General features: G+C 41.9%; 1 protein-coding gene across 2 annotated transcripts in view; it reads left to right on the top strand.

The window, feature by feature from the left end:
* Window positions 1–24,709, top strand: part of tmem135.S (transmembrane protein 135 S homeolog) — a 235,215-nt gene that overhangs the window by 69,026 nt on the left and 141,480 nt on the right. For both annotated transcript variants that reach the window (XM_018250370.2, XM_018250369.2), the window contains exon 4: window positions 20,626–20,659. In XM_018250370.2, the coding sequence (XP_018105859.1) occupies window positions 20,626–20,659 (34 nt within the window). The remainder of the gene's footprint in view (window positions 1–20,625; window positions 20,660–24,709) is intronic.

The following is a 24,709-nucleotide window of genomic DNA, read 5'->3' as shown; positions in this document are numbered from 1 at the left end:
TGACAGCAGAGGATCCTTCTACATCTTAAGAATGTCCTCCAAGCCCCCAGCTGTCATTCAAGTGATACCAGGATTACCAGGGAACTTGTGTAAGAGTAAAGGATACGCAGCAGAGGTCACAAAAAGATCTATTCATCCCGCTCACATATATCCTGGGAGACTGGCAGGAACGTAGGCTGGAGCGCTGGAGAAACTCTTTGGAATGCAGTTTGCCTTGCTGAGGGGCATGTGATTAGTTCTCAGGTTGGATATTTTCTCTGGTTGTGTTTGCTTTATAGTTTGAAAACAATGTTTAAATATTTTGATTTTAATCAGAACATCACATACACAATGGTGCAAAACAAGTACAGTACATCACTATCTGATATGGCCATTCTGTTGGCTGATCTGAATGTTTGTCCTTCAGACCAATTTTTGGATCATAATAGGTAGCTGTGACTGTGCTATAGCAGGTATAGTAGGGAGAGATGGTGTCTATAGTAACAGTATATAATAGTCTCTGGGAAGGGAGTGTGACTGTGGGATAGCAGGTATAGTAGGGAGAGATGGTGCCTATAGTAACAGTGGATAATAGTCTCTGGGAAGGGAGTGTGACTGTGGGATAGCAGGTATAGTAGGGAGAGATGGTGTCTATAGTAACAGTGGGATAATAGTCTCTGGGAAGGGAGTGTGACTGTGGGATAGCAGGTATAGTAGGGAGAGATGGTGCCTATAGTAACAGTGGATAATAGTCTCTGGGAAGGGAGTGTGACTGTGGGATAGCAGGTATAGTAGGGAGAGATGGTGTCTATAGTAACAGTATATAATAGTCTCTGGGAAGGGAATGTGACTGTGGGATAGCAGATATAGTAGGGAGAGATGGTGTCTATAGTAACAGTGGGATAATAGTCTCTGGGAAGGGAGTGTGACTGTGGGATAGCAGGTATAGTAGGGAGAGATGGTGCCTATAGTAACAGTGGATAATAGTCTCTGGGAAGGGAGTGTGACTGTGGGATAGCAGGTATAGTAGGGAGAGATGTTGCCTATAGTAACAGTGGATAATAGTCTCTGGAAAGGGAATGTGACTGTGGGATAGCAGGTATAGTAGGGAGAGATAGTGTCTATAGTAACAGTATATAATAGTCTCTGGGAAGGGAGTGTGACTGTGGGATAGCAGGTATAGTAGGGAGAGATGGTGTCTATAGTAACAGTATATAATAGTCTCTGCGAAGGGAGTGTGACTGTGGGATAGCAGGTATAGTAGGGAGAGATGGTGCCTATAGTAACAGTGGATAATAGTCTCTGGGAAGGGAGTGTGACTGTGGGATAGCAGGTATAGTAGGGAGAGATGGTGTCTATAGTAACAGTATATAATAGTCTCTGGGAAGGGAGTGTGACTGTGGGATAGCAGGTATAGTAGGGAGAGATGGTGTCTATAGTAACAGTATATAATAGTCTCTGGGAAGGGAGTGTGACTGTGGGATAGCAGGTATAGTAGGGAGAGATGGTGCCTATAGTAACAGTATATAATAGTCTCTGGGAAGGGAGTGTGACTGTGGGATAGCAGGTATAGTAGGGAGAGATGGTGTCTATAGTAACAGTGGATAATAGTCTCTGGGAAGGGAGTGTGACTGTGGGATAGCAGGTATAGTAGGGAGAGATGGTGTCTATAGTAACAGTATATAATAGTCTCTGGGAAGGGAGTGTGACTGTGGGATAGCAGGTATAGTAGGGAGAGATGGTGTCTATAGTAGCAGTGGATAATAGTCTCTGGGAAGGGAGTGTGACTGTGGGATAGCAGGTATAGTAGGGAGAGATGGTGCCTATAGTAACAGTGGATAATAGTCTCTGGGAAGGGAGTGTGATTGTGGGATAGCAGGTATAGTAGGGAGAGATGGTGTCTATAGTAACAGTGGATAATAGTCTCTGGGAAGGGAATGTGACTGTGGGATAGCAGGTATAGTAGGGAGAGATGGTGTCTATAGTAACAGTGGATAATAGTCTCTGGGAAGGGAGTGTGACTGTGGGATAGCAGGTATAGTAGGGAGAGAAGGTGCCTATAGTAACAGTGGATAATAGTCTCTGGGAAGGGAGTGTGACTGTGGGATAGCAGGTATAGTAGGGAGAGATGGTGTCTATAGTAACAGTGGGATGATAGTCTCTGGGAAGGGAGTGTGACTGTGGGATAGCAGGTATAGTAGGGAGAGATGGTGCCTATAGTAACAGTGGATAATAGTCTCTGGGAAGGGAGTGTGACTGTGGGATAGCAGGTATAGTAGGGAGAGATGGTGCCTATAGTAACAGTGGATAATAGTCTCTGGGAAGGGAGTGTGACTGTGGGATAGCAGGTATAGTAGGGAGAGATGGTGTCTATAGTAACAGTGGGATGATAGTCTCTGGGAAGGGAGTGTGACTGTGGGATAGCAGGTATAGTAGGGAGAGATGATGTCTATAGTAACAGTGGGATAATAGTCTCTTGGAAGGGAGTGTGACTGTGGGATAGCAGGTATAGTAGGCAGAGATGGTGTCTATAGTAACAGTGGATAATAGTCTCTGGGAAGGGAGTGTGACTGTGGGATAGCAGGTATAGTAGGGAGAGATGGTGCCTATAGTAACAGTGGGATGATAGTCTCTGGGAAGGGAGTGTGACTGTGGGATAACAGGTATAGTAGGGAGAGATGGTGCCTATAGTAACAGTGGATAATAGTCTCTGGGAAGGGAGTGTGACTGTGGGATAGCAGGTATAGTAGGGAGAGATGGTACCTATAGTAACAGTGGATAATAGTCTCTGGGAAGGGAGTGTGACTGTCGGATAGCAGGTATAGTAGGGAGAGATGGTGCCTATAGTAACAGTGGATAATAGTCTCTGGGAAGGGAGTGTGACTGTGGGATAGCAGGTATAGTAGGGAGAGATGGTGCCTATAGTAACAGTGGGATAATAGTCTCTGGGAAGGGAGTGTGACTGTGGGATAGCAGATATAGTAGGGAGAGATGGTGCCTATAGTAACAGTAGATAATAGTCTCTGGGAAGGGAGTGTGACTGTGGGATAGCAGGTATAGTAGGGAGAGATGGTACCTATAGTAACAGTGGATAATAGTCTCTGGGAAGGACTGTCGGATAGCAGGTATAGTAGGGAGAGATGGTGCCTATAGTAACAGTGGATAATAGTCTCTGGGAAGGGAGTGTGACTGTGGGATAGCAGGTATAGTAGGGAGAGATGGTGTCTATAGTAACAGTGGGGATAATAGTTTCTGGGAAGGGAGTGTGACTGTGGGATAGCAGGTATAGTAGGGAGAGATGGTGTCTATAGTAACAGTGGATAATAGTCTCTGGGAAGGGAGTGTGACTGTGGGATAGCAGGTATAGTAGGGAGAGATGGTGCCTATAGTAACAGTGGATAATAGTCTCTGGGAAGGGAGTGTGACTGTGGGATAGCAGGTATAGTAGTGACTAGTGAAATGTTTGCTTCTATAAGATTGTTGTGCCTGTAGGATGCATCTGTGCATTGTAAATCATACTCCGCATACCATATGAAAGGTGTGTAAAGTTTGACAGCTATAGAATGTCATTTAAGCTGTTTCTGATCAGGGCTCTGAATGTACCACACACATTTATGTGTAATTGGGAATGCTTATATATGTTACTTTCTTTAGTAGTGTCCTGTGTTAGGGGTCAGTGCCTATTATTATCCCAATTTAGTGAAGATATTTCTTTTTCTGGCTGTTCAGTGCAGAGAAAGTAGGGTTTTCCAGTACAAACCCGGGACTGTCCCACTGAAAACAGGACAGTTTGGAGGTATGCAATATGCCGCTCCGGGGATTAGGTTGGACTAGAATTCTCAACACTTATAGAAGAAGTAAAGATACTGAGGCCGATTATTGCCAGTAGATTAGCCAGAATAGTACAAGCTATAACACTATATTTATTCTGTACAATTCTTTACCATACCTGAGTAAACGGCTCTAGACACTTTCTCTGTTTGTTTAGGATAGCAGCTGCCATATTCACATGGTGTGACATCACTTCCTGCCTGAGTCTCTCCCTGCTCACTCATAGCTCTGGGCTCAGATTACATCAGAGAGGGGGGGAAGGAGAGAGAGGAGCAAACTGAGCATGCTCAAGCCCTAGCCCTGGAGGTTTAAGATGAAAACAGGAAGTCTGATACAGAAGCCCATGAGTACACAATAGAAGGAAAGAAATGTGCTGTTTCTTTTGACAGGGGACTCAGAGCAACATTACTTTGAGGATTTGCTTTTTTACTTTTTTTTCTGATAAAAAAAAAAATGATTTTCTGATAAAGCTGGCTTAGTTTTTAGCCTTTCCTTTATGAAACCCACATGGTGCTCTCTGTCATAGGGAGACAGTCAAAGGATCCTGCTTCCTTGCACCGACCCTAATTAGTTCCTTGATTTAATTGCAGTACAAATGCCTAAGCATGTGGGCTAATCAGAGAGCTTTAGAGAACAGAGAGAAGGCTTGTGGGACCTTTCATCACAACTCCATGAAGTACAATTAGTCACATTAGCATTAGAGGAGAGAGTGCGCTGAATAATGGGTTGTGCCCGTGGTGCAGGAAGGCCCAGGGATTGGTTCTGATCACTTACTAATTACCTGTAATTGCCTAATAGAGACGTTCCTCGTCTTCCACATTACGGCTGATGAAAGTGCTGCCGGGGATTCACTCCAATGCTTGGACCGGCTGTACTTTATCCTACAGAAATACACACGTATGTGCAGCAGTCTCACAGACACAGCCTGGCAGTTATGTGGTCCCTCACTGTGCTGCTGTCACTATAACATCTCTCCCATAAACTGTATCTCATAGGCACATCCAGATGTCTCTCCCTTAGTCACATACAGATATCTCACCCACTATACCTGATATCCCACAGTCACAGTCTCTTCCCAGAGACTATTATCCACTGTTACTATAGGCACCATCTCTCCCTACTATACCTGCTATCCCACAGTCACACTCCCTTCCCAGAGACTATTATCCACTGTTACTATAGACACCATCTCTCCCTACTATACCTGCTATCCCCGAGTCACACTCCCTTCCCAGAGACTATTATCCACTGTTACTATAGGCACCATCTCTCCCTACTATACCTGCTATCCCACAGTCACACTCCCTTCCCAGAGACTATTATCCACTGTTACTATAGACACCATCTCTCCCTACTATACCTGCTATCCCACAGTCACACTCCCTTCCCAGAGACTATTATCCCCACTGTTACTATAGACACCATCTCTCCCTACTATACCTGCTATCCCACAGTCACACTCCCTTCCCAGAGACTATTATCCCCACTGTTACTATAGACACCATCTCTCCCTACTATACCTGCTATCCCACAGTCACACTCCCTTCCCAGAGACTATTATCCCACAGTTACTATAGGCACCATCTCTCCCTACTATACCTGCTATCCCACAGTCACACTCCCTTCCCAGAGACTATTATCCACTGTTACTATAGGCACCATCTCTCCCTACTATACCTGCTATCCCACAGTCACACTCCCTTCCCAGAGACTATTATCCCCACTGTTACTATAGACACCATCTCTCCCTACTATACCTGCTATCCCACAGTCACACTCCCTTCCCAGAGACTATTATCCCCACTGTTACTATAGACACCATCTCTCCCTACTATACCTGCTATCCCACAGTCACACTCCCTTCCCAGAGACTATTATCCCACAGTTACTATAGGCACCATCTCTCCCTACTATACCTGCTATCCCACAGTCACACTCCCTTCCCAGAGACTATTATCCACTGTTACTATAGGCACCATCTCTCCCTACTATACCTGCTATCCCACAGTCACACTCCCTTCCCAGAGACTATTATCCACTGTTACTATAGGCACCATCTCTCCCTACTATACCTGCTATCCCACAGTCACACTCCCTTCCCAGAGACTATTATCCCACAGTTACTATAGGCACCATCTCTCCCTACTATACCTGCTATCCCACAGTCACACTCCCTTCCCAGAGACTATTATCCACTGTTACTATAGGCACCATATCTCCCTACTATACCTGCTATCCCACAGTCACACTCCCTTCCCAGAGACTATTATCCACTGTTACTATAGACACCATCTCTCCCTACTATACCTGCTATCCCACAGTCACACTCCCTTCCCAGAGACTATTATCCACTGTTACTATTGACACCATCTCTGGATGTAAAGATGTAGGAGAGCGCTGTACAACTTATCACATGCAGTGAAGCAGTTAGCAGACATTCTAGATGTGGCTGATAATATGAAAATGATGATATCCAACACAGCAGTCTTTGCCAATCATACACAGACAAATTACCATACGAGTATATTAAAGGGCCACATCAGACCTATGATTTTCCAGCTGTAGTAAACAGAGCAGAAGGTTAGGACTCAAGAGAGAATAAGGACAGTATTTAAAGCTTATTTCAGCCTCAGGCTATAGTTATGGCTCAGTGTATCAGGATTGTGTAGTCTCCTGTGCAGAATTGTGCAGTTTCTGGTGAATGATTGTGAGCTGGAAATGTGAAGTTAACAGTCACACGTGAACCATTATAGATTTGCTGTGTATCCTGAAAATGAAGTGAAGCTGAATCCCTTCCAAATCATCGACGCAGAACCGGAAATTCAAACCCAGCAACGTCTACAGCTGAGCCCTTGTGGTTAAGTTACACATGTCCAGAGATTTAGGCTTCCCCAGCAGCCACATGTCTGCACACAATGGGTTGGATGAGTTATTTTTATTTGCTTATAACTCACATCCTCAGAGGGAAATTCTTAGCATGTTTCAAGTATTAGGTTTCCCTCCTTAATTATAACTTGGTGTAAAGCTCTTAGTAAAATCATGGCTCAGGAGAATGCACTCATTCTGCACAAAGTACCTCCCAGATTTTTTAAGTAAAAAAGGTCTGACCAAACTAGAATCCACGATTTGACCTTATTTACTATTGAATAAACACAATAAAATTGGTTCAGAAAAAAAAAAACCCACAAATTTTTCAGGTTTTATGGCTAAAATGCTAAATTTTTGTTGTAAAATTGCTGGAACCCCCCCCCCCCCATTATTCAGATTTTTGGCCAAAACGCAGGGCAGACCATGATATCTTCAAATTTGAAATGGGACCTTTGCTATTGACTACTACAGTTCCCCGACAGCTGTATTTTTAGATTCTGACTTTTAGGAGCCTCGAGGTATAATAAATCACAAAAAATTTGAGGCTTTTTTCCCACTAAAAATTCTGATTTTATAGTAAAACATTTTTTTTTGAGTTATTGGCATTCAGGCTTTAATAAATAACCCCCTAAAACTTGCATTGTCTCCTTCTGGTTCTGTTAAATGCCTGTATAAAAATGCAGTGCTCCTTAATTATAACTTGGTGTAAAGCTCTTAGTAAAATCATGGCTCAGAAGAATACACTCATTCTGCACAAAGTACCTCCCAGATTAAGGGGGTTATTTACCAAAATCTCGATAAAATTGGTTCAGAAAAAAACTTGAATCATTCAGGTTTTATGCCCAAAATGCTCCAATTTTTTGTAAAATCGCTCGAAATGGGACCTTTGCTATTGACTACTACAGGACCCGATAGCTTGGAGATGGAGTATTTTTGGATTTGGACTTTTAACAGCCTTGAGGTATAACAAATCACAAAAAAATTTTAGTTTTTTTTTTCCACTAAAAATTCTGGCCCTGTCGAATGCCTCTATAAAAATGCAGTGCCTCGTTCATGACTCTCAAACAACTGCAAAACAAAACGATTTCAAAACTGGGGGGGTGCACGTATAACTGTGTCTCCTTAAAGGGGTTGTTCACCTTTGAGTTAACTTTTAGTATCATGTAGAGAGGGATATTCTGAGACAATTTGCAATTGGTTTTCATGTTTTATTATTTGTGGATTTTGAGTTATTTAGCTTTTTATTTGCAGTTTCAGCAGTGTGGTTGCTAGGGTCCAAATTACCCTAGCAACCATGCATTGATTTGAATAAGAGACTGGAATATGAATAGGAGAGGGCTGGATAGAAAGATCAGTAAAAAAAAAAGTAGCGATTAGAATACATTTGTAGCCTTATTTTAATCAAATATCTATAATTATTTATCTGTAATAACAAAACAGTAGCTTGTACTTGATCCCAACTAAGATATAATTAATCCTTATTTGAAGTCTATTGGGTTTATTTAATGTTTATATGATTTTCCAGTAGACTTAAGGTATGAAGATCCAAACGGCAGACAAAATCCCTTATCTGTATAAACAAGTTCCTCCAGCTGGAACCCCCATCAGACTCTGTGATAAGGCATACCTCCCAACCATCCCGTTTTGAGCGGGACAGTCCCGCTTTTGACAGCTCAACCCGCAGTCCCATATATGTACTGATATGTCCCTAGTTTCTCTTTGATCTGCTGCACTGAACAGCCAGAAAAAGATACAAAGTTTCTAACTTAATTGGCTCTTGGCAGACAGCCCAGAATACACACTTAACATACTTTTGTAACGGTTTTAGATAAGATAAGAACTTACACAACTTAAAGGGCAATTCACCTTCATTTGCAAAACTGTAATAACACATATAAACCACAGAAATGTGTTCAAACTTTAATAACCTGCCAAATTTTGTAAAATGGACATGGTAATTGGAGGTGTGGCGACAAAAATGGGCGTGGTCAAAACATTTTTGCCGCACTACCCGCGCCAAATCTTTTTGGTCCTTCTTTTTGTTTCCAAAATGTTGGGAGGCATGGATAAGGAGCGGTTCATAATAATAATAATAATAATAATATATGAATACTATACTTTAATCATAAAAATTATGACTACTTTCAGTTTCAATAAATGTATTTCGTCATGAAAATTGGTGAAACATATATTCAGGATAAACCCAGTTTGTGGAACTCTTGCTGAGCAAGGGGGGTTTAACCTGAGTAGGTTTATAGAACTACAAATCCCAGCAGCCTTAGCAAGGTCCAAACAAATCTTCATACCAGGGCTGTTGCTTGTATTCCAAAGACCCGTGCAGATTCCCACCCACTGATATAACTTTGTACACTGGGGTATTATGTGATATTTTTAAACCATTATTTACAGCAAAGGAAGTAGGAGAGACTCTAGTGGGATTTATTGCGGAAGCCTGAGCTATTAATAATAATAAATACAAAAAAATGGAGAACAACTATTAAATTAAAAAAAAAACAAAACAGCATTGAACAAACAAAAAAAGTGTAATAAATTTGCTCCAAGGGCAGAAAAATGTGTACTGCACCCCTAAATAGGGTCATTAGACTATTGTTTATGGTTTGTATACTTTCTTATATAGGTATGGGACCTGTTATCCAGAATGCTTGGGACCTTGGGTTTTCCTGATAATGGATCTTTCTGTAATTTGGATCTTCATACTTTAATGGGTTTATTTATTAAAGTCCGAATGCCAAAAACTTGAAAAATTCAAGGTTTTTTTCCTTTTAAGATCTGATTTTTTTTTAGTGGAAAAAAAATTTAAAAACTTGAATTTTTCTAGATTTATTATACCCTGAGGATGCAAAAAAAAAAAAAAATCAGAAAATCGTGCATCTCAGACCTGCTGAGTTTGTATATAAGATTAATGTGAGAGGTCTCTATCCTATTTGGATGTTTACGTGGTCTGCTCTGCACTGGAATTAGCCTGAAAATCTGACTATTTTGGTCTTTTTAGGCAAAAATCTGAAAAATTAGGGTTTTTTTTGGGAAAAAGCTTGAATTAAACAAGCGATTCAGGAAAATCCTCTGAAAAAAATGCACGATTCTGGGTTTCACTCAATTTTATTGAGTTTTCCCCCACGATCCGATTGAATCAAACTTTTTTATAAGGTCAAATCGTGGTTTCTAGTTTGGTCAGACTTTTTCTATTATAAAAAATCAGAAAAATTCGGATTTTGATAAATAACCCTTTACGTCTACTAGAAAATCATGTAAACATTAAATAAACCGAATAAGAGAAGAACTATTTATGTACCTTATGATCCTATTCGAATATGAGAAGAACTATTTAATGGGAAGGGGAAGAAAAAAACTGGGGGGGGGAGGTGAGGGGAGGGGGTTCGGTGGTTGAACCGCTATATCTGTCTATGTATTAAGCCTTCTCAATATAGCCAAATATAGAGTTTATAGTTTATGTGCCATATGTTAGAAAATGTATGGGGGAACCCGGTTACCCAAAAAAAAATGTAAGGACTTTTGCATGCTATCACCCTGAAAAAAGGAAAAGACGCCAACATTCGAATTTAAAAATTAGATTTTTCTATTCGACCCTTGATAAATCTGCCCCTAAAAGTTAATTTAAAGGAGAAGGAAAGGCTAAAATTAATTAAGCTTTATCAGAAAGGTCTATGTAAATACACCAGTAAACCTCAAAGTAATGTTGTTCTGAGTCCTCTGTCAAAAGAAACAGCACATTTCTTTCCTTCTATTGTGTACTCATGGGCTTCTGTATCAGACTTCATGTTTTCAGCTTAAACCTCCAGGGCTAGGGCTTGAGCATGCTCAGTTTGTTCCTCTTCCCCTCCCTGCTATGAGCGAGAAGGGAGAGACTCAGGCAGGAAGTGATGTCACACCAAGCTAATATGGCAGCTGCTATCCTAAAAAACAGAGCTGTTTACTCTGGTAAAGTATTCTGAAGAATAAATATAGTGTTATAGCTTGCACTATTGTGGCTAATCTGTTGGCAATAAACTGCTTCAGTAGCTTTCCTTCTCCTTTTAAGGTGAACAGCCCCTTTAATCATTTACCTTCCTCCTCTGCCTCTTTCCAGCTTTTCAAATTATTTCTCTGTGAGGCCACAGGCTCTCTCATTCATACCACTGTTTGATTAGAGTAAATAAGACCCTAGCAATCAGATATCTGCTAAAATACCAAATTGGAAAACTGCTGAACAAAAAGTTAAATAACTGAAAAAACATAAAAAAATTAGGGATGCACCGAATACACTATTTTGGATTCGGCTGAACCCCCGAATCCTTTGTGAAAGATTCGGCCGAATACCGAACCGAATCCGAACCCTAATTTGCATATGGAAGGGGAAAAATGTTCCTTGTTTTCTGACAAAAAGTCACGTGATTTCCATCCCCGCCCCTAATTTGCATATGCAAATTAGGGTTCGGGCTCGGCCTGGCAGAAGGATTCGGCCGAATCCGAATCCTGCTGAAAAAGGCTGAATCCTGGCCGAATCCCAAACCGAATCCTGGATTCGGTGCATCTCCCTAAAAAAAATGAAGACTAATGGCAAATTGTCGTAGAATATCAAGGTCTACATCATACTAGAAATTAATTTAAAGGCAAACAACCATTTATTGATGTATCTGTTTTGTACGTGGCACTTGTGTTTCTCTACCTGCTCAGCTTGGGTTGTACGAGGCTGTGACTGGACCAGATAAATACACAAATAAAATAAATCATCAACCATTTTTACCACAATTAAAGGCAAATCAGATCCCCTATCAATAAATAAACTCATATTGCACTAAGCGTGTCCTTCCTCCTGAATCAGGCCAAACACAATGCAAAAGAAAGTGCCGACCACAACGTGAGATGTGTATCTGCCATTGTGACTCTGCGCTGATGTTTAAATCTTCCTTAATCTTTTCCACCCTCCAATTTCCTTCTGACAGTTGGTGTCCAGCTGAGAAGCAGCAGTGGAAAGTTCAGCTCAAAGCGACAGGAGCAGATTAGCTTTCATAATAACACAATATAACACAGAGAGACGACTATACACAGACATGGATTATACAGGCAGAGACTGCTGGGCTTGTTTGTGTTGCTCTGTTATTTCTCACAACATTTATACTTTGTCTCAGCTGGACATTTCTTCACTGTTTATTGCTTGGGGGGGGGTATTGAACAACTTGGTTTAGTAGACTCACACCACAAAATAGTCCTGTTCTTTATCCTTTTAATTGAGTCCACATATGTAATCCAAATTCTGCATGGTACCTACTTTGTACCTCCAGGTATGGGACATTAGTTAGGAGCAAGAACAAGGTGCTGTTTTATTATTACAGAGAAAAGGGAATTATTTTTTAAATATTTCAATCATTTGATTAAAATAGAGTCTTTGGTAGATGAAATTCCCATAATTAATACATTTCTGAATAATGGGTTTCTGAATATCGGATCCTGTACCTGTGTAGGCATGCTGCAGTGTGCACTGGGTTCTTGGGAGACAAACCACATTTACTAAACTGGGAATAGCCTTTGGGAAGGGAGTGTGACTGTGGGATAGCAGGTATAGTAGGGAGAGATGGTGCCTATAGTAACAGTGGATAATAGTCTCTGGGAAGGGAGTGTGACTGTGGGATAACAGGTATAGTAGGGAGAGATGGTGTCTATAGTAACAGTGGATAATAGTCTCTGGGAAGGGAGTGTGACTGTGGGATAGCAGGTATAGTAGGGAGAGATGGTGCCTATAGTAACAGTGGATAATAGTCTCTGGGAAGGGAGTGTGGCTGTGGGATAGCAGGTATAGTAGGGAGAGATGGTGCCTATAGTAACAGTGGATAATAGTCTCTGGGAAGGAAGTGTAACTGTGGGATAGCAGGTATAGTAGGGAGAGATGGTCCCTATAGTAACAGTGGAGAATAGTCTCTGGGAAGGGAGTGTGACTGTGGGATAGCAGGTATAGTAGGGAGAGATGGTGCCTATAGTAACAGTGGATAATAGTCTCTGGGAAGGGAGTGTGACTGTGGGATAGCAGGTATAGTAGGGAGAGATGGTACCTATAGTAACAGTGGATAATAGTCTCCGGGAAGGGAGTGTGACTGTGGGATAGCAGGTATAGTAGGGAGAGATGGTGCCTATAGTAACAGTGGATAATAGTCTCTGGGAAGGGAGTGTGACTGTGGGATAGCAGGTATAGTAGGGAGAGATGGTGCCTATAGTAACAGTGGATAATAGTCTCTGGGAAGGAAGTGTGACTGTGGGATAGCAGGTATAGTAGGGAGAGATGGTGCCTATAGTAACAGTGGATATTAGTCTCTGGGAAGGGAGTGTGACTGTGGGATAGCAGGTATAGTAGGGAGAGATGGTGCCTATAGTAACAGTGGATAATAGTCTCTGGGAAGGAAGTGTGACTGTGGGATAGCAGGTATAGTAGGGAGAGATGGTGTCTATAGTAACAGTGGATAATAGTCTCTGGGAAGGGAGTGTGACTGTGGGATAGCAGGTATAGTAGGGAGAGATGGTGTCTATAGTAACAGTGGATAATAGTCTCTGGGAAGGGAGTGTGACTGTAGGATAGCAGGTATAGTAGGGAGAGATGGTGCCTATAGTAACAGTGGATAATAGTCTCTGGGAAGGAAGTGTGACTGTGGGATAGCAGGTATAGTAGGGAGAGATGGTGCCTATAGTAACAGTGGATATTAGTCTCTGGGAAGGGAGTGTGACTGTGGGATAGCAGGTATAGTAGGGAGAGATGGTGCCTATAGTAACAGTGGATAATAGTCTCTGGGAAGGGAGTGTGACTGTGGGATAGCAGGTATAGTAGGGAGAGATGGTGCCTATAGTAACAGTGGGATAATAGTCTCTGGGAAGGGAGTGTGACTGTGGGATAGCAGGTATAGTAGGGAGAGATGGTGCCTATAGTAACAGTGGGATAATAGTCTCTGGGAAGGGAGTGTGACTGTGGGATAGCAGGTATAGTAGGGAGAGATGGTGCCTATAGTAACAGTGGATAATAGTCTCTGGGAAGGGAGTGTGACTGTGGGATAGCAGGTATAGTAGGAAGAGATGGTGCCTATAGTAACAGTGGGATAATAGTCTCTGGGAAGGGAGTGTGACTGTAGGATAGCAGGTATAGTAGGGAGAGATGGTGCCTATAGTAACAGTGGATAATAGTCTCTGGGAAGGGAGTGTGACTGTGGGATAGCAGGTATAGTAGGAAGAGATGGTGCCTATAGTAACAGTGGGATAATAGTCTCTGGGAAGGGAGTGTGACTGTAGGATAGCAGGTATAGTAGGGAGAGATGGTGCCTATAGTAACAGTGGATAATAGTCTCTGGGAAGGGAGTGTGGCTGTGGGATAGCAGGTATAGTAGGGAGAGATGGTGCCTATAGTAACAGTGGGATAATACTGAGGGTGGAATAGTAGCAGTTTGCTTTTTACATTACATTTTATTCAATCTGTATTTTTTATTTTTACTTGAGTCCTGTTGGTTAGACACTTACTCATCCAATAGGCCCAGTATATAAATGTACATATAAAGATGGGGTCATTTTTACACCAGTGTCATTTGCAGGGATATATTTGGGGTAGATTTATAAATGAAACAAAAGGTCACTATCCATGGTAAGGTTGGCTGCAGGCAGAGGATAATTTCATAAATGCTCAGTGTGACTCTTGAATGTATTTCTCCCCAGCGGATGTTTTGCAGCATAAAGATTAATATAACTGATAGAATTATATATGGGTCCTAGGCCGGGGTCTGAGGAAATCGGAGGATTCTTTGTTGAGCTCCATTGTGACCTCTGATGCACATAATAACAACATAATAATAATAATAATAATAATAATAACAAGGTGATTCATCCTATTCTCATGTCGTTTATGTCCTGTTTATATAAACTTTCTATGGCAGGATGTTACACAGCTCGTCTCTATCTGACAGTTGTACATTTGTGCTCTGGTTTCCTCCAAATGCATTTTTATTGGAAATCATTCACTCAATTTGCTATAAATATATGTCCAATATGTGCACAGGCCAATAAATAAAATGAAATTCATTGTACAGGGTGTAGGCCCCAGATGTTAGTCAGTTTATTGCTTAATGAGTACAGCTGGGAGATACTGTAGGTTCTTGTATTTATTAGAATCACATGGTTATGGAGTTCTTAGAGCTCAGACTTGGGGCCAGTCATACATTCGACTCTTCCTAGTCTCTTAACACTCCTGATTGGTGGAACCAAAGGGTGTGGGGTAATGATGTGCGGGTCGGGCCGATACCCGTGGGTTTACCTGTGGGTCGGTTGGGTTCAGGCCGACCCCGCGCCCCCCTTTGCAGGTGGCAGGCGGTAGTTATGTGTGGTCTGGACTGGACTTCAGTTTATAGACCTACGCCGACCTGCCCTGCCGATGATGTCACAAAAGGGGCGGGATGAGCAGGCGCACGTCTATAAAAATTCATCCCTGAAGCCGGCATTTGGAAGGTCGCAGGCAGGGAGAAGAGTCAGAATAGCTTAACCCGCACCCGCCCGCTACCCAGAAGAGGTCGGCTTGAACCGACCCGACCTGTGGGTCCCAGGGGTATTGGGCCAGCCTGCACATCACTAGTGGGCGGGTGCAGGACAAACTCTCCCTGCCCTTCACCTTCAACTGCCGGGTTCTGGCTTTATAGGCGTGTGTCTGCTCACCCCGCCCCTTTTGTGACATCATCGGCGGGACAGGTCAGAGCGTCTATTTAGGGAAGCCGGAAGTCGGGCACAGGTGGAGGTAGGGCAGGTGCAGGTCGGAAAAAACCCGACCTGCACATCACTAGTGTGGGGCTTAATTGAAATAGGGCAGATTATAGGATGGATCAAGAAGGGACCTTGTATAGTCTTCGTGTTGCATCATGAGCCTTTACCTTGGAACCAGCTCGCTCTGGGGTTCAGGGGTGTAACTACAGAGGAAGCAGATCTTGCTGCTGCAGGCGGACCCAGGAGATTCAGGGACCCCCATGAGGCCCTAATTAATGGGCAATTCCAACATGTACTGGTAAAACAGAATAACCTCTAGATATTTTGGTGGCCCTAAAATTAATTTGCTGTGGTGCCCAGTTACATCTAGTTACACCAATTTCCAAAAATTTTCTTAACGCCTGGGCTGTGGTGGGTGGTGACATGAGGGGGCAGGCAATGGTGTGGGGTGTTGACATGAGAGGACAAAGTGATGATGAATAGGGTGGACTATGAGCAAATTCTGGAAGAAAAGGGGTGAAGCTGGCCATACACGGGCAGATTAAAGCTGCCGATATTGGTCCTTTAGACCGATTAGGCAGTTTATCTGCCCATGTGTGGGGGCTCCCGACGGGTCCTATCGAAAAAATATGCCAGATATCGACTGGTCAAGTTTGATTTTTTTGTACGATCCAGGACCGCATCTGATAGTTGATGCGGTCCTGCGACCCGTCGGAGCCCATTCGTACTATTGTAATCCGAACGTTTTATGACTCATCTGATATTGCCCAGCCGTTAGTGGGCATATCGGGTTAAGATCCGCTCGTTTGGCGATCTTGCCAAACGAGCGGATCTTATAGTGTATGGCCACCTTTAGATACGATTCAGGCAGATCAGGGCTTAAAGGAGAACTAAACCCTAAAAATGAATATGACTAAAAATGTCATATTTTATATAGTGAACTTATTGCACGAGGCTAAAGTTTGAGCTTGTCAATAGCAGCAATGATCCAGGACTTCAAACTTGTCACAGGGGGTCACCATCTTGGAAAGTGTCTGTGACACTCACATGCTCAGTGGGCTCTGATTGGCTGTTGAGAAGCTAAGCTTAGGCCTCGTCACTAATTAATTATTCAGCACAAAATGAGCTTCCCCTGTAATATAAGCTGATGCTACAGGGATGTAAACTGTTCTAAATTGATACATTTAGTTGATACATTTCTTATCTTTGTCCCTGCTGAGCAGAATCTCTGGGTTTCATTAAATGCAGCTGTTAGAATTGATACAATAGTTGCTAATACTCCAGAGATGCTGCTGAGAAATGGATCAACTAAATGTTGCAGAATTGTAACAGTTCAGAGTCTGCACCTGAATTACTGAGCTGCCAGACTCAAACACCAGAGACACCAACATTCAACTTTAAACTTAGATTTTGGAAAACCAGTAAAAAATAAATATTGGAAAGTAATTTAAAAAAGTCTTTATTTCTGGGGAACAATCTGAAAACAATTGAACTTAAAAAAAGTGTTTGGAAGGTGAACAACCCCTTTAAGTCTACTAGAAAATCATATAAATATTAAATAAACCCAATAGGCTGGTTTTGCTTCCAATAAGGATTAATTATACCTCAGTTGGGATCAAGTACAAGCGACTGTTTTATTATTACACAGAAAAAGGAAATCATTTTTAAACATTTGGATTATTTAATTATAAGGGATTGTAAGGGAGACGGCATTTCCATAATTTACAGCTTTCTGGATAAGGGGTTTCCGGATAACGGATCCCATACCTGTATTTGTTTATCCCTTTCTGTTCTCTATTTCCATCTCTTCTTTATATCAGCTGCTTTTGCTACATTGTTTCAGGAGTCAGAACCAGAAGTGTTGAGAGTGGAAACACATTCAGACACATTCTGATTCTGAATTGCAATTACATTTCCATTGTGAAGCCATTGTGTATTGACATGTGTCTTAAATTATATCTTCTTTCATTATGTAAAAACAGTTTTTTGTAGGCTGAGTTCCCCTTTAGGGTAGAGACACACGGGGAGATTTGGGGAGATTAGTCGCCCGGCTATAAATCGCCTCTTCTTCGGGGCGACTAATCTCCCCAAACTGCCTCCCTGCCGGCTAAAATGTAAATGGCACTCAGAGCGCTTGTTTTCTGAAGTCGCCCGAAGTTGCCTCACGAGGAAACTGCGGGCGACTTCAGGAAACCAAGCGCTCCGAGTTCCCCCCGTGCCTGGGATTTAGATTCGGGAAGGCAGTTTGGGGAGATTAGTCGCCCGAAGAAGAGGTGATTTGTCGCCGCGTGACTAAATCTCCCCAAATCTCTACGTGTGTCTCTGCCCGTAGCCATTATTTGAGAAGCTCCTGCCCTGATACTCTGTATCTTTTCTTTCAGTGAAACTGCTTAGTCACAAGTTTGCCTGTAAAGTTTGTTTTGTCCTGTCGTGCGACACTAGAACAACAATTCTCACTATGACATTTACACACTCATGTTTTTACAAGAGCAGCCGCTCTAACTGGTTCACGGCAAAACAATCCCTGGTTCTCCCACAGTTCATATAATCCGTCCGGGCCCCCGCTAGCCATTAATATTATCCTTAATATAGCAGGACTGGTGTACAGAGATTATACATCAGTCCCTGCACCAGTAGAGTTTACGATCTAAGTTCCTATCACATTCACACACTCTAGGGATAGTTTTATCAGGAGTCTGTTTTTTATTTATTGTGGGAGGAAAGTGTAGTAGCTGGAGGAACCCATGCAGGCACAGCTTTATTGCTCATCACAATTTCTTTCTGATTAGCCACAATGTTACCCACTGGATCTGAGCAACCAGGAGAAGTTTATGGGCTGATTTGCATAGGAGACATTGTTGGGCGATCCTATGGGGCAGATTTATCAAGGGTCAAATTGAAAATTCGAATTTGAAATTCTTATGGTCAAAACGGTCAAATTCCACTATTGAGTTATTCAAATTCGATTCGAGTTTTTAAAAAAAATTGGAATTTCGAGATTTATCATACTCTGGCCCAGGGATTCTCAACTTTTTCACCCGCAAGCCACATTCAAATGTAAGAAGGTTTGGGGAGCAACATAAGCATGAAAATAGTTCCTAGGGATGCCAACGAAGAGCTGTGATGCACTTCCTGTGTCCTGTGAAAGAAGAGCCAAATTTCCTGGTTGAAAACCGGAAATTCGGCTCTTCAAGTTACGATGCCGCATGAGGCGAGTCTTTGGTTGAAGCCCTTTTGAAGTCTGCCCCCATTAAATTATAACAAAGCAACATATATAAGTGAAAATACTGATCTATTATAGTGCCAGGAATAGCTAAGACAGCAAATTTCACCCTAATTAGCCTCCGAGCTGGGCTTCTAGCAATACACACTCTAGTGCAGTGATCCCCAACCAGTGACTCGTGAGTAACATGTTGCTCCCCATCACCTTGGATGTTGCTCCCAGTGGCCTCAAAACAGGTTCTTACTTCTGAATTCCAGGCTTGGAGGCAAGTTTTGGTTAAAAAACCAAGTGTACTGCCAAACAGAGTCTTGTGTAGGCTGCCAATCCACATATGGGCTACCAATAGCCAATCACAGCACTTATTTGGCACCCCAGGAACTTTGTGCATGCTTGTGTTGCTCCCCAACTCTTGGTGCATCTGCTCACATGTACAGAAAAGTTGGGGATCCCTTCTCACCCTAATGGTATTAAATTTGGTCCCCCCAGCAACTACTCAACCTCCCCCCATAGGGAACCCACATTTCTATATGGTGCTGCTGCTAGGGTTGCCACTCAGTCGGTATTTTGGCGGCCTAGCCGGTAAAACACCTGCCAAGGCCGGTGCTGGTATTACAAATTTACCGGCAATGTAGCTGCCGTTAAATTTGTAATACCTTTACAAAGACCACTCGGCCCGCCCCAAATAACCTGAAAACGTAACTTTTGTTCTCCGTCTTGAAATCTCCTCGGCCCTGCCCCCTTTTAAATCACAGCCCGCCCCTTTTGACATCACACTCCATCCCTTTTTGTTCCCACCCCCCACCAGCCGGTAAAAAATGTAGTAAAAGGTGGCAACCCTAGCTGCTGCTGAATGCATACCTCCCAACTGTCCTGTTTTTAGAGGGACAGTCCCTCTTTTGACAGCTCAACCGTCCCTCATTTGTACTGGAAAGTCCCGTTTTCCTCTGCACTGAACAGCCAGAGAAAGAAACAAAGTTTCTAACTTAATTGGCTTTTGGCAGAGAGCCCAGAACAGCCACAGCAGCAGATAAGATACTTTTGTAACAATTTCATGAAGAAAAAAAAGCAAATAGCAAGTAATTGTAACAATTCAAGATAACAGGTCCCTTTGCAGAAGTTAGACTCACAGCTTAATGGGCAGTTCACCTTCATTAAAAGAAACACAGAATTATGTTCAAACTTTTATAACTTGCCAAATGAACCTGGTTATTAGGGGGTGTGGCCACACAATAGGGCGTGGTCAAAAAAATTGCCGCACTGCGCGCGGCAACTTTTTTGTCCCTCTTTTAATTTCCAAAATGCTGGGAGGTATACTGAATGCTCCCAGGTTTCCAGTGACCAATTAAATGATTTGCCGATTGCTGCTTCTCTGGTTTCCCGATGTGCACCTTCTGGATATTTTCTGCTTTGCCAATGAGCTGACAGTTGTTAAACTGCCCTATCTATCAGCAACGCAGGATACGGCAGTACAATGCGCGGTCAGTCTGTTTTTTCCATCGTTTATTTTTATCTGTGAGTGTTTGGAGCGAAACAGAACATTTTTCACAGTCAGGTTTTCCTTAATGATCCTCTGTGCCCTGCAGCTGTATCCTCCAGAAATCCCCTGCTTGGAAGCCTCATTTTCTCTTTCCAGGAAGAAAAAGAATAACTTTGGAAAACTTGCCCTTTACACTAAGACTTGAGCACGCCTGCATTGTGCTGCCAAATTAATATTCAGGAATAAAAACCTAGGCTTGTAATCAGTTGGAAGTCCTTGGCCTATGGAAGGACAGTATTGCAGTGACATCATGGGGGCCACCAACTGATATCACAGATCCCACCATAACCCCAAGTCTTTATTCCTTAAAGGACCCACAGGTCCCGCAGGTATCTGGCCGGCCCGCACATCACTAACGTGGATATCCGCAGCGCCTATATAGATGGGGCTGTCATTTTAATTTTTACCTTATTTTGAATTGACTGATTTTAATTTGTTTTCACAGGAGAGGACTGCTGACAATTTATATGGCCAACCAGGTAAGTGGACATCTCTCCTATAACTGTGCAGATACTCTCGTATGTGGTAGGTGCGACTCCACTTCTTTTAGATTTACCATTGCATGTTAAAGGGATCTGAATAATGTGCAATGAAGAATGTGTAATAGTTGTTAGAGTAGTATCGTTTTAGGCAAAGTGTATTTTCTGGTACTTGTTCCTTTTTCTGATTGCAACAGCACTGCCTTGCTTTATGGCAGGGATTTCTGTCCTGGGTGTGCAGGGTGACGTACAGAGGCCATGGGAGCCACTAGTAACAGACACACAGGCACTCGCTTTGCCGTTGGTTTAATAAAGTAACAACAGTACACTTTTAAAGGGTATATAAACCCTATAAATTTGATTCTGAGCAATGTTGCAATGTAACAATTTCAATGTTTTTTAAAGGCGAATTTTTGCGAAAAATTAAAATTGAATTTAAGCTTCCTCATACTGAAATAAGAAACTTTCTAAATACAATCAATTAAATATTCTGCATTGTTTCTGAAATAATCAAGTTTATCTTCACTCTCCCTCTCTCAGCATCTGTTTCTCTTCATTCTGTCTTCATGCAGCAGTTGGGTGTCAGATGAATGATTTATTATATGATATAGGGGGCTCCCTTTCCTAGTAGATGTATTAGAGCTCACTCAAATAACTGATTCCAGTACAAACAAAATCTAACAAAATAACTGCCTTTTGCACAAATCCTGCATGTAGAGAGACATAATGTCTGGTGAGTTTAATAGAGTAAGCTCTAATACATCTTCTAGGCAAAAGGAGCCCCCCTATAAGATATATTGGATCTAACTGTCAATGAATATATATAAGAATTTTTAATTCATTGTATTTAGAAGGTTTCTTATTTCAGTATGATGAAGCTTATATTACATTTTAATTTTCCCGATAGTTTCCCTTTAAAGTTAATTGTAAATGTCATTGATATTGAAGGTAGCATTCGTCTGGCTCTTTCTACTTGTCCCAATTTTTCAGAAATCAAGCTTCATAGGTCTGTTAATTAGGGATGCACGTAATCCAGGATTCGGTTCGGGATTCGGAACCGAATCAAACCGAACCCGAATCCTAATTTGCATATGCAAATTAGGGATGGGGAGGGAAATCACGTGACTTTTTGTCACAAAACAAGGAAGTAAAATTATTTTCCCCTTCCCACCCCAAATTAGGGTTTGTATTTGGTTCGGTTATTCGGCCGAATCCTTCACAAAGGATTCGGGGGTTCGGCCGAATCTAAAATAGTGGATTTGGAGCATCCCTACTGATAATCATCTTCATCTTCTACATAGTTTCTTCTGCATGTCTGTTAATGCACTGGTTTCTGCTACTTTGTTTAAGAGCAGGACTTTCCACTTTCAACAGCAATTACACTTAACTATAAAACCATTGAAGATGTCTAATATATATATATATTTTGGAAAACGTGCTTAAAAATGCAATTTTATTAATTACTCAATGGTTTTAACTATAAAACCATTGAAGATGTCTAATATATATATATATTTTGGAAAACGTGCTTAAAAATGCAATTTTATTAATTAGGCAAAATGTTGTTTTTTGTGTTTACATCCCCTTTAAACTCGTGACCCCTTCCAGCTGCCATAAATCACAGTTTCCAGCGGGAGCAGCTGTACCTTTTAAGGCTGACATGTTTTGCAGATGATTGACAGGACAATGTGGGTCTGGGAGCCATAAAGTCATAAATAAGTGTCATTACAGGCATTAACTGTCACCTGGGATTTCTCTCAGTGCCCATTGAGAGGTAACAATCTAATAGCAGCTGTTAGTGGGGCTCATATGTGTCTGCTATAATGTCCCTGAATGCAGAATGTCTGACTGACAGCCAATCAGATTGTCAGACTTGCTCATACATGTCAGGTTGGGGTGTGATGCTTCCCATTGTGCAGGGGGCTCAGCATGAACCTGGTGCCTGAATTTTATAATATATATATATATATATATATATATATATATATATATATATATATATATATATATATATGTATATATGTATATAAAGTTGTTTGTCTAGTGAAGGCCCTGCAGAGGAGAATTGCAGTAGCAGAAAGTGTTGTTCCAGACATAGTTGGCAGGATAGTGGTATATGCATGACAGCCGCTAACTCAACCAACTGGCGGAACAGAATAACTGAAACCCGCGTGTATTCACCCCTAACTGCCAGTGAACCCACATTAACTGCATTTTCCCCTGTGATTCCTCTCTGTCCTACCCTAATACCAACCCTGGACCCTTAACCCCCAGCCAGAGGGTGCCCCCTGTGCCTGCAAATGTTAACAATCCAAGCGTTTCCAATCCGAGACCGTGTGGCGTTTATTAAGTTGCCTCCATCTCTTATTTCCTTCATTCCTCACTGTCTATCACTCAGACGTGTCTTTACTTGAATATCTTGTGAGCCTTTCTCACACGCTTCACCCTTATACAGTAGCCTCACCTTTCCTTCTGACTGCTGCAACCTATTAAAGGGATGTGCTGGTTTAAAGGAACAGTAACACCAAAAAAATGTAAGTGTTTTAAAGTAATGAAAATATAATGCAGTGTTACCCTGCACTTTGTAAAACTGTTCTGTTCACTTCAGAAACACTACTATAGTTTATATAAACAAGCTGCTGTGCAACCATGGGGGTAGCCATTCAAGCACAGGATACACAGTAGATAACAGATAAGTACTACTATAGTTTATATAAACAAGCTGCTGTATAGCCATGGGGGCAGCCATTCAAGCACAGGATACACAGTAGATAACAGATAAGTACTACTATAGTTTATATAAACAAGCTGCTGTGTAGCCATGGGGGCAGCCGTTCAAGCACAGGATACACAGTAGATAACAGATAAGTACTACTATAGTTTATATAAACAAGCTGCTGTGTAGCCATGGGGGCAGCCATTCAAGCACAGGATACACAGTAGATAACAGATAAGTACTACTATAGTTTATATAAACAAGCTGTTGTGTAGCCATGGGGGCAGCCATTCAAGCACAGGATACACAGTAGATAACAGATAAGTACTACTATAGTTTATATAAACAAGCTGTTGTGTAGCCATGGGGGCAGCCATTCAAGCACAGGATACACAGTAGATACAGATAAGTACTACTATAGTTTATATAAACAAGCTGCTGTGTAGCCATGGGGGCAGCCATTCAAGCACAGGATACACAGTAGATAACAGATAAGTACTACTATAGTTTATATAAACAAGCTGCTGTGTAGCCATGTGGGCAGCCATTCAAGCACAGGATACACAGTAGATAACAGATAAGTACTACTATAGTTTATATAAACAAGCTGCTGTGTAGCCATGGGGGCAGCCATTCAAGCACAGGATACACAGTAGATAACAGATAAGTACTACTATAGTTTATATAAACAAGCTGCTGTGTAGCCATGGGGGCAGCCATTCAAGCACAGGATACACAGTAGATAACTCGTACAAAATGTGCAAAAAGGGAGCACAGCAACTCACTCCCAGAAAACGTGTTCCCTCTGGGTCTCAAGTCATAATGAGCCCTTGTCATTAGACGGATTCCCGAGTCATCCGCCTGTTCCAGAATTCCTTCTCAGTGGCTGGAAAAAAGATAAAGGAAGGAAAGGGAGTGAATTCTCTTCCTGCAGAGGGTGGAGATACTATCTTGTCAGGCTGCCCACCTTCCCCAAAAAAAATCTCATTCAAAAAAAGTCTAATAATACAGAAGTACAGAGTCATAATGTCACAATACAATGTAATTAGGGGGTAGGGCCACAACAACGGGCGTGGTCAAATAAATGTCCGCCACGCTCCGCATGGTAAATCTTTTTGTCCCTCTTTCTGTTTCCAAAATGTTGGGAGGTATGTTAATGCATAGTTGCTAGGGTTATTTGAAGCCTAGCAACCGGATTGCTATTATTCCAAACTGGAGAGCTGCTAAATAAAAAAAAACAACTCAAAAAATAATACAAATAATAAAAAATTAAAACCAATTGCAAATTGTCTCAGAATATCAGTCTCTACATCAGGCAGCACATTTGAAATCTT

Source organism: Xenopus laevis, chromosome 2S (genome assembly GCF_017654675.1).
Source record: "Xenopus laevis strain J_2021 chromosome 2S, Xenopus_laevis_v10.1, whole genome shotgun sequence".
In the NCBI taxonomy this organism is placed as follows: Eukaryota; Metazoa; Chordata; class Amphibia; order Anura; family Pipidae; genus Xenopus; species Xenopus laevis.
This window is presented reverse-complemented; position numbering and strand designations above follow the sequence as displayed.